This window comes from Notolabrus celidotus, chromosome 17 (genome assembly GCF_009762535.1).
Source record: "Notolabrus celidotus isolate fNotCel1 chromosome 17, fNotCel1.pri, whole genome shotgun sequence".
Lineage (NCBI taxonomy): Eukaryota > Metazoa > Chordata > Actinopteri > Labriformes > Labridae > Notolabrus > Notolabrus celidotus.
In genome coordinates, this window is record NC_048288.1 from 23,834,926 (window position 1) to 23,851,744 (window position 16,819).

At 41.1% G+C, this 16,819-nt stretch overlaps 1 protein-coding gene across 1 annotated transcript in view; it reads left to right on the forward strand.

The window, feature by feature from the left end:
* gli3 (GLI family zinc finger 3) overlaps positions 1–16,819 on the forward strand; it is a 123,778-nt gene that overhangs the window by 66,610 nt on the left and 40,349 nt on the right. Inside the window, exon 4 of the mRNA XM_034707040.1 lies at positions 201–306. Within this exon, the coding sequence (XP_034562931.1) occupies positions 201–306 (106 nt within the window). The remainder of the gene's footprint in view (positions 1–200; positions 307–16,819) is intronic.

The following is a 16,819-nucleotide window of genomic DNA, read 5'->3' on the forward strand; positions in this document are numbered from 1 at the left end:
ACATTTAATGAGGTCTAATTTGGGTGGGTCTGCTGAAAGATAGCCATCAACCACTGCCTTTCATTACTGCTGCTGTTTAGATTAACTGAGGAGGGGAATGAGTCCGCATGACAATATGTTTTGGAGGAACCAGGAGTCTTGCTCGGTGTAAAAAGAATCATGCCTTGCATAATTTTTTCTCTTCTTGTCATTTTACACAGCTGCGCCACAGTTCTTCCCGACCTTCCATCCTCCTGTGCCAATCGATGACAGACACACACAGGGACGTTACATCTACGAGCCCTCCCCTGTGCCCCCTCTTCATGTGTAAGTTTCTCATGCACACACATACACACACTCTATGTAACGTTAGTAATAAAACCACATCTGACTCAGCTGGAGATATTAAAAGTACACACATTCTTTACTCAAGTATAAAATCAGATACTTGTACAAAAAGACTGGTAAAAGTTGAAGCATTACAGATTTTTACTGCAGTACAAATAGATTAAGTATGGGCTCTGGAATGCATTAGCAGTGTTAAGGTAAAATGAAGCCCTTTGAAGGTCATATGTTCTTTCTGTGCTAAGTTAATTGAAACTCTAACCCCCTTTCAAAATGATTTAAATGTCATCTGGTTCACTTCTATCCATGACCCTACAAGTTGTTCCAATCAGTGACAGTCTGTTTCATCGTGACCAAACAATACGACTGTATCGAATGCAGATGTTGTCTCGGTGATGTCACTTGTTGATTTCTGGAGCCTAGAGATGGCAGTCGCCATATCTGAATGCTAAATCCTACTAAAGTAACCAAGAGTTGGAGTTCAGGCCATAGCCTTGTTGATGAATGAGTTATTAAAAAACTAAGCCTGAATACAGGTTGTACTAATAAATAAATAATGTATTGAGCACCAGGTTGTAAACAAGTTTATGCTGTAAAAATTGACGTTTTGAAATGGGCTTTAATGGAGTCTCCTCAAGCGGCAACCTCTGTTCTCAAAATATGAACCCCATGCGGAAGTGTTATAAATTGCAATACATCGAGAATCCGCTTGAGGCTGGCTGCAGAAACACCAGAAACCACATTCACACTAATTCAAAAAAGATGATCTTTGCAGCATTAATAAACATGTTTACAGCCTGGTTAAAAAAACGGCTTGGGTCTACATAGCTAATTTCTCTATCCGCACACACTGTTCGGAGGGTGAATTTTTTTCTAACGTGACGGTTCAGAAAATATTAAGATTATGAGTTTTTGCACAATTAAGGACATGGCTGACTTCACTCCCGGATGGGAACACATAGCTGTTGGCTAGGAGGCTCAAACTCCGCCTCTTTACGTCACACTAAGCCTGGTTGAGTTCCGCATTTCCAATATGGCTGCCGCTGCCAATTGGCTTCAAAACAGTGCTCAGGAACAGATGGGTGATGTCATGGATACTGCGTCCATTATTTATACAGTCTATGGGTCTCCTGGCTTTTTGAGCTTGACCCAAGTGGCCACTGAGGAACTGCAGTTTTTTGCACATCCACCATGGCTTTATTTTTCAATACTAGAGTGTTGAAAATAAAGACATTTGTATAAGTGGTTAGATGTTTAAATTAAACACTGTCAAAGAAATAAATGCTCAATGAACATGAGCCTGACATTTTTGATAGAGTAATGTGACAACGTATTTGTACTTGACTTTCCATCTCTTTGCAATGTGCATCACACCGATTATGTATGAGCTCCTGGTTCCTAACAACAATACAAATCAACCTCCTAAACTTCCTTCCGCCTGTGGGCGTGGAGCATCCTCCTCATGGGTGCTGGGTGCCTCTCTCTGCCTTCTAGGATCAAAGGCCACGGCCCCAGTACGTGCGCAACATGATACGCATGTCAGAGACACGCAAATGAACATGTGTCAGAGACGTGGAAAATGAGAGCGGGGCGAGGGGGGAGCCTGGGAGCGTGCGATTCTCATAAGAGCAGTGATCAAGCCTTGTCAGGAGACGGAAGCGATTCCTCTGCTGACATCTACCCATCTCTGACAGACGCAGATGGGCCCCTGACACATGGACTGTATACAGGTTACCAACCTGCCTCGACCAATCACGTGCACTTACTCACTATGAGATATGAAGCGAGGTAAAAACACGTGTCATGTCTTGTTAGAAGAAACAGTAAGTGCTTAGAAGCAGGGGAACTCTTACTGACCATGTTAACACCGCGGACATTTTCCTCCAATGTAATTCTCAGGGTGACAAGCTGAAATGCTTATACCATGTTTCTGAGTTCCAGGTTGTGAGCAAGCGGCAACCTCCCGTCTAAAAATATGAGTCCAATGTGGAAGTGCTAAAAACTGCAGTTCATCTAGGATCTGCTTGAGGCTGGCTCCGGAATTACCAGAAACCACATACACACCAATTCAAATTAGTCGATCTTTACAGCATAAATAAACATGTTTACAGCCTGGTGTAAAAGACAAGTGTAGTGCGGATAGCTCATTTCTCGATCGGCACACACTGTATGGGGGGTGATTTTTTTTCTAACGCGGCAATTTCGAAGATATTAAGATTACGAGTTGTCCAATGAGAGGCACAGCTGACTTGATTGACAGGCGGGAACACTGTAGCTGTTAGCTAGGAGGCTCAAAGCCCGCCTCTTTACCTCACTGCTTGACAGCACCAATATGGCTGCCGCCGCCGATTGGCCTCAGAGCAGCGCTTCAGAAACAGATGGGTGACGTCACGGATACTACATCCATATTTTATACAGTCTATGGTTGTGAGTCCAATAAATATGAATTTTGCTTTAAACTGATTTCATTTAACAAATTCTTAAACAATCAATTTTAGGATATTTTGAGTAATAACAAAACATTTGATAACTCTTTAGCTACTGTCAGATAACAGCTAACATTAGCTTCTGGCCCCATACAAGCTTTAGTTGCTGTTAGCTTGACCGAAAGCTTGTATTTTCATGTGGTAATGTTACAAGATAAAACTGGAATAAGGCAGAAATCTCTTGATAATTAGTGTAAGCAAAATTTACTTCTAAGCTAACGTTATATTAGCTCCTTAGCTATTTTTACATTAGCTCAGGCGTGTTTGAAAGCTAACTTCATGGCCTAAAGTCCTCCTTCATTTCAGAATCAAATATCTCTCATTATTTGGGAAAGATATGATTACCACGACTTACAACCTGGGACTCTGCATTTACCAGCATCTAAGTTTCCCACCTTTAACATGATGTTGAAGGGAAAATAAGGTAGTGCTTTAGACCACTTCCATACACAAACCTTATCCCTTTGATCCACTTTTTTCATACTTTTTGTATATTTTACCCCCCCCCCCATCATTTGTATTCTCTGCATCCAAACTGCAAAAGCCACAAGCAGACACTTCATCGTCCTTGCAGAGCTTGTTTCCTTACCTCAGACACGGAGGAAGCGATCACGGCGCGACGAGGACAAATTGGATGGGGCAGCTACTTGGGCCGCATTATGTTTGATATTCTTCATCATTATCAACTCCCCCTCTTCTCCTCCTCAGGAGTCATATCTCTCCCTTGCTGATGTGCCACTAAGCGTAATGAATTTTTTATGTCCCCCCCCTTCGTCTCCCCACCTCCGGCCCACCCTACCTCTCAACCCCTCATCTCCTGCACAAGAGGGAAAAAAAAAACAGGGGGTAGAGAGGCGAGGAAATAAAAAAGGGAGGTGATTGATGCCCCGTGTCACTGCAAACAAAATGGCAAATATAATTTAGCATTTAGCTTATGCGGAGATAATGGGGCGAACACGCGCCGGCAACACAGGCGCGAACAAACAGCCTGGCTTGTTATCCGTCAGGGGTGCTTTGGTACGATGTGGAGCACAGGTTAGGGAGGGGGAGGAAGGAAATGAGGAAGGGGGAGGAGGGACAACACAGAGCTAGGGAATTGAATTAAGGGTGGGAGAAGTTTTGCGGCGCTGGTGTCTTCAGTCACTCTGTCCGGACAGGAGTTATCTCTGCGCTTGGTTTGCTGTCAGCGGAGACACTGCCACGCTCTGCTTTGCTACTTATGGCCTATTTATCCAAACCATTAAACATAGAGCTGTTTAATATGACACGCTAGGCTGAAGGAAACTATTTGTCATTATTACAAGACAGCTGTTTAGAGGCTTGCCTTATTTAAATCAAGTGTGTGAACTCACAGTCGTTCACGCTATCTCTGCAGTTTGATGCAGAAGAACTTCTCTCTACCGGGAAGCAACAATCAATCAAATTAAATATCTATCGCACCAAATCACAGCAGTGGTCATCTTGTACCAATTAACATGAAGAGCAGGTCTAGACTGTACTCTGTGAAATAATTTAAAGAGGCCCAGTATAAATCAAATGGTGAGTGGGTGTTTGATGCAGTGGTGAGGGAAAACTTTCTTTAAACAGACAGAAACCTTGAAGAGAACCAAACTGTTGGTGGAAGCTAGGGATGTCACGATATCAGATTTTCACCTTAACCCTCCTGTTATGTTGCGGGTCAAATTGACCCTTTTTAAAGTCTATTTTAAGCAATATATCCCTTCCAAACTAGCTAAGTGCAGCATAAGAATCTGGGCAGCATGTGACAGAAGAGGTGTCATGTTAATTTATCAACATCACTTCATAAAAAAAATCTAAATTTAAAATAAAACAAACAAAAAAACTATGTCATGTAAAACTATTGCATTTATATTTAGGGCTTTCCAATGTACATTTAAAAAGCTTTAACATGAATCTTAATGAAAAACATGTGAGTTATCCTCATTGAACCATGATCTGTGAGAATTAAAGAACATCAATGGACTAAATCTTGAATTAAATGGTTAGTAATTGAGTTAAAAGTTAGATTTAAAAAAACGTGTATTTTGATTTTTTGGGGTTCTGACACTTTTGAATAATTGAATAAGCCCCAGGTCAAATTGACCCAGAAACATTATTGCTGTTCCAGAGAAACAAACAAAACAGGAGGGTTACTGTGGCCCAAAAAATCCATTGTAAAGATATTAATGCAATACTTATAGTAAGCGGAAAAAACATTGAAACTACAACTTACGCTGCCTTTTTTTTTTTTTTTTACCAAATCCTAAAATCGGCCCAACTGGTGAAGAAACTTTTTTTGGGTGCGGGTAGAGTACCTTGCTTTTATCAGTCATCTCCTCTAACATGATTTGTACAGCAGTAGAAGCCAGACACTGCAATAAAGGCTTGCTAGCTAGCTGGTTACTGATTCTTCTTCTGTTGCTGCTTCTTCTTTGTTTTCCATCTGTTATATGGCGAGTGGCAACCAGTATTAAGAACTCCTACTACCTCTTATTATGAACCAATTAGTTATACCGTCTTGCTATAAGCTTATTTTTGCCTTTTTTTTTTCTTCTTATTTGGAATGGCACAGTATACAATACAATTTCTTTGGCATTTAACATCTCAGTATCACAGTCTTTCTTTAGTCCCCTTCAAATATTTTCCATGGTGTAATCACCACCTTCCCTGGGGTTTGGGAAAGGTGATACTATAAAGTCTGACTGTTTTTTGTCCATGTTGCCTTTCCAAGGTTTTTTGTTCTTAAGTCATTCTATTGCCATAACACATAAACAAAAGAGCAGGGGAGCTTCCTCTTGTGATTCTCAAAAATAAAACAAAATTAAGAGTAGCCGAGTGGGCTGTCACAAAATACAGATAGCTTTAAACGAAACCAGATCTTAGCGGTTTCACATACTCAGTCCATTTAGTCCAAATCCTGTAAAACTTTCCATGTTGCACTCTGAGGGAAAATGACAGTTTTTCCATAATGAAAATCTCGTACAAAATATTAATCCACTCCTCAACTGTATTTTTTTTAGCAATTTTAACAATATTTATTTTTTTGACAACCCATATTGTCAATACTTGGTGGAAGCTCGTCTGCCTCAACCAACTGGGCAGAGAAAATGGGACAAAGTTATATTTATAAAGAGAGAAGCATTATTTTCTGCTTGATTAGAAAGCAGCACCAATGTTCTCACATAAAGCGCTCATCATTTTTGGATTTAACCGCCTGATGGCAAAGTGGAGTTAATGACAGTTCCAGATACAACTTCATGCAAGTTAACAACAACAGTAGCCCAATAGTAAACCTCATTGAGGACTTAAAGCGATGCATTCAGCTCTGTAATGTTGCTTGTAGCGAGCCTGAGCAAATAGAGGCAGTCAACGCACAGCTGTCGCTTCAGGGAAATGGAAAAGAGGCGGCTTATGGAGAAATATTGAATTGTTTTAAGACAAGTTCTCCTCGGTGAGCAGAATTAATCGTTATTAGCCCTCTCGAAGATATGCCTAAGTACACAGGGACTATTATTGCAGTACTTCCCCATGCAGCCTCTCATTACGGCCTGTAATTACAGTTGGGTTGCCCCTGCGGCGGTTCCATCAATCCAGCCGGCTTCCCCCCGCCACGCACACAAGCCAGTCACCACTGGGCACCCGTGGCCAGAGAAAAAACACGGCAAACACCCGGCAGCTTGTTTCCTCTCCGCTGCAATGACACATCTACCATCCATACGTGGCAAATGAGCAGAATCATATCCTATTACAGTGAAGGGCTTAATTGAAACATGTTTATTTATGGCCCCCGTTTTCAGACGAGGAGCGGGCGTTAGCGGCGCAGCTAACGGGCTCCACCGATATGAGGCGGTAGAATTAAATTAAAAGCTCATAAAATGAAATATGCTCTGTATTAGCTGTTTGACACTTAATTTGCCTTCAAATGAGCAGAGGAAATCACAAATTAACTGTCCTTTGTTTTTTTCCTTCCTAACCTCACCTCCTCTATTAGGCAAAGGAGCACGCAATTACAGACAGAGGCTAATCGTTTAGTTTATGAATTCTGGTGGGGTAGGTACCAATGTGCCATTCAATATTACAGCCTCAGGGTCAGGGGGGAGGGGCTGGGTCCCCTCTTGTGGGTGATTACTTTACCCAGGATCTCATATAGAAGAGTGCAAAGAGTTTCAGCATCCTAAGTTTGAATTAATCTAACAAAGCTTACTAACAGACTTCCTTAGAGTTTCTGTAACCTTCCAGTTTAAGCTTCAGGTCTGCTGATCCAGGATCAGAAGAAGACTTTCCTGACCTTTGAGAAGCTCATTTCCCTCTGTTCTTAACTCATTCAAAAGTGAGAGACCCCTTCCTTCTTCAGAGAAGATGCTTCCTGCTTAAATAAACACATTGATCGATGAAGAGCCGACTCTCCACGGGGACTCTGGTCCCCTCTGCCACCGCCATTGTGCACGACTGGCTTAATGGGAGTTTAGGGGGGAGTTCGCGATCCCAGAAAAGAGACCACTTCTTTCATTCCAGCTTTATTGCCTGACCACGGTACACAGCAAAACAAAACAGCCCTCTCATGCGGCTCAGCGCCGGTTCTCGGTCACCCGGAGACGGCTCAGAACAAACAGAGGTATTCGTCACAAGTCAATTATCAGCATCGCAGTTTGCTCTGGAGTCCCCGGGTTCTCCTGCTTTGAATGGAGCCACTAAAACAACAAAACAGTCTTGCGGGAGAAGTAATTGACTCACAACCTTTTGAGATGTTACCGTATGTGGGTTTAGGAAAGCATTAGAGAGAATGACAGACGTCCATGTAGGAGTTTATAAAAATGTTAAGTTAAAAGAATGAGCGGAAATTTGACTCTTAGGGGATTTGTTCAATTTGTTATGTGGATTTATGACGAACTATTCCCTGAGTGTTGACTTTAAGGCTTTATTCTTAATTTGTTTATTGATCCATCATAAAATTTGCCCTGAACATTGACTTAAAGTGGATATGTAATGAAATATGAATTATTTTTGAAGAAATAAAAAAAAACACTAAAAGTGGGGAAGTGAAATAAGCCCTGAGTTTTGACTTAAAGGGTTTATTTGCAATTTGTGATTAAATGATTGTAACATTTATTTAAATAATAATGAATAAATCACAAACAATTATTTCATTCTGACATGCTGACATTTTAATGATCACAGAAAGTTAAATAAAACCAACATATAATCTAACCTACTCTTCTTTCAATCTGTTACTATTGTGTTTTTTTCTCCACCCTGCAGTTTTAGCAGAAAGCAAGTTTTTCTTCACTTTTTTTCATCCACAAATAAAGTATGTTAGAAAAATGCAACAACCTGAAGTTAGAATTGAAATGAAAACGTCTCGGTGTGACTGAATAAAGTCACAGACTGTGTTTTCTGAGTGCAGGTGGGGGTTGTGAGGGTGTGTTTCTGTCTTCCCGGCCTGTGTGGTTATTTCATTCAGGAGTGTGTTTGTTCAGCTGCGTGTTCAGCCTGACTGGATGGTTTTCTGGAGGTACCAGGGGAGAGCTGCAGCACGTCTCTGTCATCGCAGCACAGCCTCAGTTGGAAATGATGAAGCAGGAAGGAGTTAATTGACTTAAAGCCGGTGTGAGCTGCTGCTTCACAAGCCTCGTTATAAAAACAAGTGAATCACCTTGTTTTTATTTCTGTAGACACTCCGGATTCTCACCAATTCCCATACACCAACTCAGCTCACTCACTTCTCCCTCGCTGTCCTCTGCCTTTGGCACAGAGAGTTTTTTTCTTCCTTTTTTAAGATGTGCGCTGCGTTGTTTTGTTATTTACATAAACTGTTGTCAGAGCGCCCAATCTGGGCATAGAGAAAGCGGCGTGTTGCTTAGCATAAAGACCAGGGTCTTATCTCAACACCTCCTTCCAGATGGGTTGAGGCCGAGCATTGCAAAACACACACACACACACACACACACACACACACACACACACACACACACACACACACACACACACACACACACACACACACACACACACACATAATGCAAAACAATAGAAAGACAAAAGGGTCTGGTGAAGCTTTTATAGAAGCTGAAAGAAAAGTGTTGTGCAGCTTCAGCACTACCTGTTCAGAGTCATATGTCAGGAAATGTGTCAGTACATAGGAAGTCGATATATCAATTAAAGGCCAAACTTCATTACATTTTTTTGCAGTTTTGACTCTTTTCTAGTCTGTTTTTTGTGTCTTTTTCTCTTGGATTTGAGTTTTAATTTTTCAAGTCTTCATCCAGTGCTTAATAGTTGTGTGTCAGGCCAATCTTCATGATAATTTCAAACATTTCTGAATTGTCATGCCTTATGTTGTGGGATTTAAGTTCAAAGTGTAAAGGCTTTATTTCAAAGTCAATTTTTCAGTTTCAGGCCAAACTTTGTTAAACATTTTAGCAATTTTAGACTTTTTTTTACAGCTCTCTCTAGTTTGATTTAATATATTTGAGAGAGCTTAGTTTAATTTTCTGTAGTTCAGTTCAAGGAGGACAAACTTTGAGAATTCTTACAATTTTTTTTTTAACTTTTATTCTCATTTTATTGCTTTTTCTGCTGCTTTATAACATTTTTAGAGACTAGAAACATTTTTGGAAACAGGAAAAAACTGTATTCAACATCTTAACACACTCATAGTGTGGTATTCATTTTATAAATCAAGTCCTCATCTATTAAGAGGATAGTTTTGTACAAAAGGAAAAAACAGGAGGATTCATGTGCTGAAAAATTGTGATTTAATTACAAAATACTAAAAGGTACACACAATACTTTCTGAAATGTCTAAGAAACTACATGAAAGATGTTCAATGATCCATCTCAGGACAGGGGAAACAGAGACACTAAATACAGAGTAATTAAAACAGGTGTGGACACAGGACACAGGTGAAACTAATCAGGTTCATCAAAAAGGAGGGAAACACACAAACTGGAAACACAGGGATCAAGAACTACAAAATTAAAACAGGAAACACAATGGATTAGACTAAAACACAAGAATACAGCACAAGACATGGATCACTAATAACAAGAGGAAGACATAGGATAACTTATAACACAGAATACACACAGGGAAGAAACACAAGGGAATCTACAAAATGAACCAGGAAACAAAGATAGATTAAACACAAGGAAAAATCCAAAACTCTAAGAGATCAACTCATGACATTTTAATTCTCAAGTCATAATTTTTTCACTAATTTCGTCCAATTTCTCGTCTGATTTTGCAACTTTTATATTTTAAATCACACTTTCTAACAGTCTTTGAGGTGACATAGAACAAAAACCATAGCCCGCTTGTGAATCATCTGTAAATATTCATATATGAATATCGTCTAGACCAAAACAGAATGTGAAGTGGAGCAATAAATAACCTGAAAATTAAAGATTATTTCATAATCTAATCTGATCATTTGTGTCCTGCTGTCACCGAGAAGCAGGCAAGAGAGACGAAGGCCACTTTTTCATCCTCCTCTCCAACTGTCCAAAACCCAGTCTGTGTGACTTCATAGGTCACCCCTCTCCCTCTCTCTCTCTCTCTCTCTCTCTCTCTGCTGCAGTCACTGCTTCCCCTGCTCCACCCTCCCCCCGTATCTCTCCCCCTCCTCCCCCGTCTTTAATACTTTCTCTATGGAGTAAGTCGGGGGGACAGGCGGTCACGCAGTCGCTGGCTTCATGATTAATGGTGTTTATTCTTGACAGAAGGCTCCTTTATTTATCTGCATTGCAGTTTCACTGATACTATCAGTCACCTGAATGAAAAATATTCAGTCATACCAATTTTGCAGTATAATTGAGTAGAGTCACTTCCTTTCAGTTTTTTTTCTCTCTCCCCCCTCGCTCTCCTCTCTCTCGCTCTATCTGGCAGCCTTATCATCGCCACAGTAATTTTCGCGCCGCGTTGTTTGATATGGAGAGGCTGGCTTTAGCCGCATTTGACATAAAGCCTCTTCAATTTTCACTGGAGGAAAAAAAAAAGGGAAGAAAGAAAGTTGTGCACCACTCTGTGAAAATGTGCGAAGAAGGGAAAGTATCCCCCCCTTCCCTTTACGCCCTCCCTTTCGTCTTTTTTTTTTTTCTGAAGCAATTTCAGGATTTAGAGAGAAAGGAGATAAATGCCTAAGCAGAAATGTGGGCAGATTGAAGTTATAGTATATCTATTTTTTTGTAATACACCCGTTTCAGAAGCCTAAATGGGCAGTGTAGTCTTTTTTCTGTTTGAAGGCACCTGTGTGTTTTGAGAATGATGGATCCAGCAGGTTTTAGGAAGAGAGAGAGAAAAAAAAGAGTTGGCACAGCAGATATTTGACAAGGCCTGTAAAGGTTTTAGGGTTGAGTCATTACCCGTGGAGATGTGTTAAGACATGTTCCAAAACTCTGCTCACCAGGATACGATTACCTGCGCTGAGGCTGCTCCTGCTGCTCGCTGTATTCGAGTTTCTGCCCAAATTTGACACACATTTGGAGCCTTTTTTTTTCTGCACAACACTTAAAGTGTTTTGACTGATCTATGAATGAAATAATCTGAACTAAAGCAAAGAATTTAAGCTACTACTAATCCACAAATGATTCTTTATGCAACACTTGTACCCATGCAAATCAAATCTTATTACTCCTTCAGGAAATATTTCCCCTCATTGTTATTTCTGCAGGTTCAGTCGTCCTCTGGATTTAATTTAAGGGTCGATTATAAACACCTCTTATAAAAGGTACATTTGGATAAAAGGGGAATACATTAATCTCTAATAGGAGGCCTGTGAATTTGCACATGTAACACATTAGTGTATTTGATTTCCTCTACGCTCCGTCATTTGCCCCCCTCTTCATGTTTGAGATCTCAATTTGTAGCTCTCCCATGGAGCACAATGGAGGAGCAGGTCTGAGGGGGAGAGATAACAGGCAGGTGCCAACAGCTCTGCGCTAATATGAGTGTGTGTGAGCTGCAACTGTGGGTGTGTGCGTGTGCTGAAACACACACACACATTTTAAATATTGCCAGTGTTTGAGCAGTGGTACAACACATCCATTTCACAGTTTTTTAATATTTCGTTTTTATTTTTATTTTTTTAATTCTTAATTTCTAATTTTATCTTAAATTTGAAACAAGAAAAACCTAATTCAAAAACACATTTATTCCCTCCTTTTTTAAAATTATGTAAACAAGTTACCCTCTAACGATGCGCATTGTTTCTTATCTTAATTACTTATAATAATTAATGATTTATAGAGTGCAAAACAAAGCTGCATTAACAAATGTAAATAATTATAACAAGCTTTAAGTGTTTAATGCATCACACATTTGTTCTCATTGTAAAAATAATAAAATCATAATTTTGTAAAGCGTGAGGTGACTTTTTTAGACGACTGTTTTATGCAACAAACTCATCTAACATCAAGATTGATGATTTGGTATTTTATTGTAAGAAATTACTGAAATAATTAAAGTAACTCTTGGTGATTTTTATATAAGTTAAATTATTAATCCAGCAATTTTCTTCAGCCTCTTTAATTAAAACATTGTGGAAAAATCAACCTACTAAACCTTAAATTGCATTAAATTTGGATGATCCAGCTCACTGTCTTCGTGTCTTTGGTGGCAACTTAAATGATGGGTGTGGCGGACTGTCACTTTTATGAGCCGTGCCAGTTCTTAATTGACTTTGTAAGAGACCCTCCTCTCATTGGTTGCAGCGCTGTTAGAGAACAGCAGCGACTGTCAAGATATTACAACACAGGCAGCTCGCCGCCTCACGTCAAATCCACAACCTGAGGCTGCGAGCTGCTGTCCTGTCGCTGCTGCACAAATAAGCTGTTGTTTAAATATTCCTGCAGTCTGAGAAAATCAGGGGAAATATTTTACACCTCACATAATATAATAATTAATTTTTGGCTGTAGACTGGAGTCAGTGTTGAGGTTTTTTTTTCTGCTCAGCCTGTGCCCTGCAGACGTCATGCTGCAGACGGTGTAGAAATGTGGATTTTCCATTACTCTGATCACCGAGCTGTGGGCTCCGGACCCCGCGATCCCACTCTGGGGGCCAGTTACAGCAAGTAACGAGAGCAGGGGAACAGGCTCATAAATCCTCTCCAACTCTCTCCTCATTTTCCATCCTCCCTCCCTCTCTTTCCTCCCTCCTTTCCTTTCCTCCTTCTCTTAACTTTCACTTCCTTCTTTTAGACGAGCTTTCGATATATGATTTACAAAACCTTAAAGCTACAAATGAAGTATTACCAGACGTTGAAAACACCTTCACTCCAACAAAAGAAAATTTAAAGTTCTTTTAAAATGAGTTGAATCTTTCTCCACCCTTTTTTATTTGTTTATCTCCTAAATCACAAGAATTTAACCCTTTTTGTACTCTCATAATTATTGTATTATTTATATTCCACATCCTCTCAGCCCTTTCTTATATCCCATAATAAACATGATCTCCTTAAAAATTGATTTTACTTCCTAGAAGTGTTTGTAGTCTCAAAATGAGCAAAAAAAAAAAATCATCATTTGAACTTCTATATCCGATAATGCTTCACTTTCGTCTCTGGAGGGGCCAGCTTTAATCATCCTGTTCCCCTCACAAGTGTCCAGTGGGAGCTGCATGCATATACGCACAGTCATTCATGCAGCTGCAAGGTGACTGCCATTACAAGAATGCAGCAAGCTTCCTGACATCTCTGAGTGAGAGGTTGTACTACGTTTTTGCTGAAAAGGTTTAATCAGAGTGATTACATAAAGCAGGGAAACCCGTCTCTGGATCCAGTACAAATGTTTTTGTAACTCCCGTACATTCCTACCATTTATGTGTCATTTATGCAGCAGGTTGTTGACACATCCTCCTTTGGTTAAATCAAATTTTACACGAGTCTGTGTTTAGTTTTCTGCGAGCCTGAGCTCAGCACCACCACGCACTCAGCCCCTTCATGATTAAATATCAAGGAACTCCACTTGACATTTTATTAGTCCAGCAAGATGGATGAAATGGCGAGAATAAAGTAGGCTGTGTCTGTTCGCTTTCCCACCAGCACTTGCCTTTCTTCTGTTTCTTTCCTTCCCTTCCTCTAAAAGAAGTATGTATTAAGGAGCGTGATGGATTTCGCTCTGAAAGGAGATTTTCAGCACAGAGGAGGAAACATATTTTTTGTGTATTGTACCTGATGCTCCTGTTCTCCCTCCTCTGTGTCTCAGCCCTCCTCCTCCTCCTTTTCCTCACCGACCCCCTTTCTCTCTCTTTTTTTTCTGTTGTTCTACCTCAGATCTCCGTCTGAAGGATTAACCATCTCCAGCAGTGTGTCTCTGCTGTCTTGTAGCGCTGTGTATTGTTTGTGATTTGCTCGGGCCCATCCGTGCGGCTGCTCATTTCAGCAGCCCAGCGTGACGCGCTGAATTGAGGGGGATCCACGCCGATTCCTGGCAGCCCTGGGCCACACTCCTTTCTCCTCACCTGAGACGCACACACTCATTACCTGACTTGTTGGGGGTAGTGGATTCGTCGGGGTGTGGAACCTGAACCCCAGTTTGGCTGCAGGCGTCAGCTGAGTTTTTTTTGTGTGAAGGCATCGGGGCCATCGAGACATTACTTGAGAGGAAAAGGAAAGATATATGTGCTTCCTCCTTGTTTTCACAAGTTTAACTCTTCAACACCCAGGAGTCCCTTCTTGTGTTCTCTGTAGCCTGCGGCATGCCAGAGGAAGTCAAAACACTGACTGAGAGCGGTGCTAATTCCACCTGTGCTCGCTTTCACAGAAAAAAAGAAAGCAGCAGCAATCAAGCAAATGAAGAAGAAGGAGAATGCGTCATGCAGAAGTGTTTTAAAAAAGGGCAAAATGGAGCAAAGGAAGAAGAAAATCTTTCTTGTTTTGTTTTTTTTCCCTGGCCGCATGATTGGTCCCTGATTCCAGCCCCCTCCTTGAAATTACAGGAAAAAAGGCAAAGCTCATTTCGTGTAATTTCACTTTCATGTTTTCATTTCTGTGCTTCAAACTCTGCTGATTTGTTTTGGTAGACATTCTTATCTCAATAGCTGAAATTACGTTTAATTGCACGGTGGAAAAAATGGCGAAACAGCCTGTGAAAACAAAAAACCCTGCTGTGCACGAAATGTAAACTTTACGAAACCGCCACTTTAAACACGAACGAGAACGGAGGACATGTTGAGTTCTTTTGTTCATGAGAAACGGTTCCTCTAAGACTAGAAGAGCTGTGGAGCCTTGATCTCAAACAAGAGGCATTTCTCTCATGTGACACACCTTCGGCGGGGTCGTGACCCAGCAGCGGTAGCTCTAACCAGGTCCTATGACACCTGCACCCGTTTGTTATGACTTGAGCATGTCACACTCGCTGACTCCTGTTGATAAACACACGTTATCACTCCAGTGGCTTGGAAAAGATACGTGCCTACAGGGATGTGCTCTACCTCTTTCTTGCAGGACGAGTGTGCATGTGTGCTTCTTCTGCTGCTTACATGCAGACAAACGTGAGTAAAAGGGGGGGAGGGATGGAGACAAGAAAGTGAAGGAGATCGCTGTGTCAACTGGACAGTGTGTGTGTGCGTGTGTGTTTGTGTGAAGTGACTCTGCAGTCTCTGGGAATGTCTGGCACGCCTCCAGAAGCATCCCACAGAGAGGGAATCCTGCTTGATGTGACCATGAATAGAAAGCCGTCCCCGCCCTCCTGAACCCGCCTGGACCCTTTGATGTCAGGGGGTCACGCAGAGACCTCGGAGCTACAGGGGGGGACATAGTTGCCCAGAATGCCTGGCAACCTTGCAGTGCCATGCTAGACCCATGATCCACTCTGCCCCGCCAGAAGGGAGAAAAGTGGGAACTTTGGATTACATGGGAAACAAACTAAAATAGCTAATGTTAACAGAAAAGGCTGAAGGACAACTTCCTGACCTTCATTTATAAAAGAAACTTAACATCTGAGTCTTCTCATCATCACCTGACATCATGATGTATGTTTACTTTGCTTCACTTAACTTTTAAAACTAGCCTAACCAGTTAGCCACCATGATTGGCATCAGTAAGATCTAAAATAATGTTAGTTCAGGTCAATAGTTGGTCTATCGTGATCGTTCGGGAAACAAAGGAATCTCCTCCTCCACCAAAAATGGTAACACTGAAATTAACGTCAGACTTAAGTCGGAAAAGATTGAAGTGAGTTCACAGTGCTGTTAAATAACAGGACAATCAATCACAGGTCAATATATTTAAGTCAAGGCTTTTGCTATCTGTGGTGGGACTCTTATTGCCCCATAAATCCAACACTCAAGCTCAACTTTTAAGCTAGTTAGCATCAATGACATGTCATCCGATCCATCTGCAAATGAAGACCATGAGATAAGCTTGAAGTCTCTAGATTAAGGGGGGAAAGCTAACACTGTTTTACAGTTATTTTGGACCGTTAGCATCCACACACACAGGAGAATATCAAGCGGCAACCTCTGGTCTAAAAATATGAGTCCAATGCGGAAGTGCTAAAAACTGCAGTGCAACAAGGATCCACTTGAGGCTGGCTCCGGATGTACCGGAAACCACATACACACCAATTCAAAAAAGACAATCTTTACAGCAGAAATTAACATGTTTATGCCTGGTACAAAAGACGAGTGTAGTCTGGATAGCTCATTTCTTGATCGGCACACACTGTACGGGGCTGATTTTTTTTTCTAACGCGGCAATTTCGAAGATATTGAGATTACGAGTCTTCCAATGAGAGGCACAGCTGACTTGATTGACAGGCGGGAAAACTGTAGCTGTTGGCTAGGAGGCTCAAAGCCCTCCTCTTTACGTCACAATTGCTCGTCAGCAGCAATATGGCCGCCACCGCCGATTGGCCTCCAAACAGCACTTCAGAAACAGATGGGTGACGTCACAGATCCTACGTCCATATTTTACACAGTCTATGGAGAATACAGAAACAGAAAAATGTCATCAATGGAAACTAGTTTTAGGTCCATATAACGTCTCAACAGTAACGTCACAGAAGCATAAGG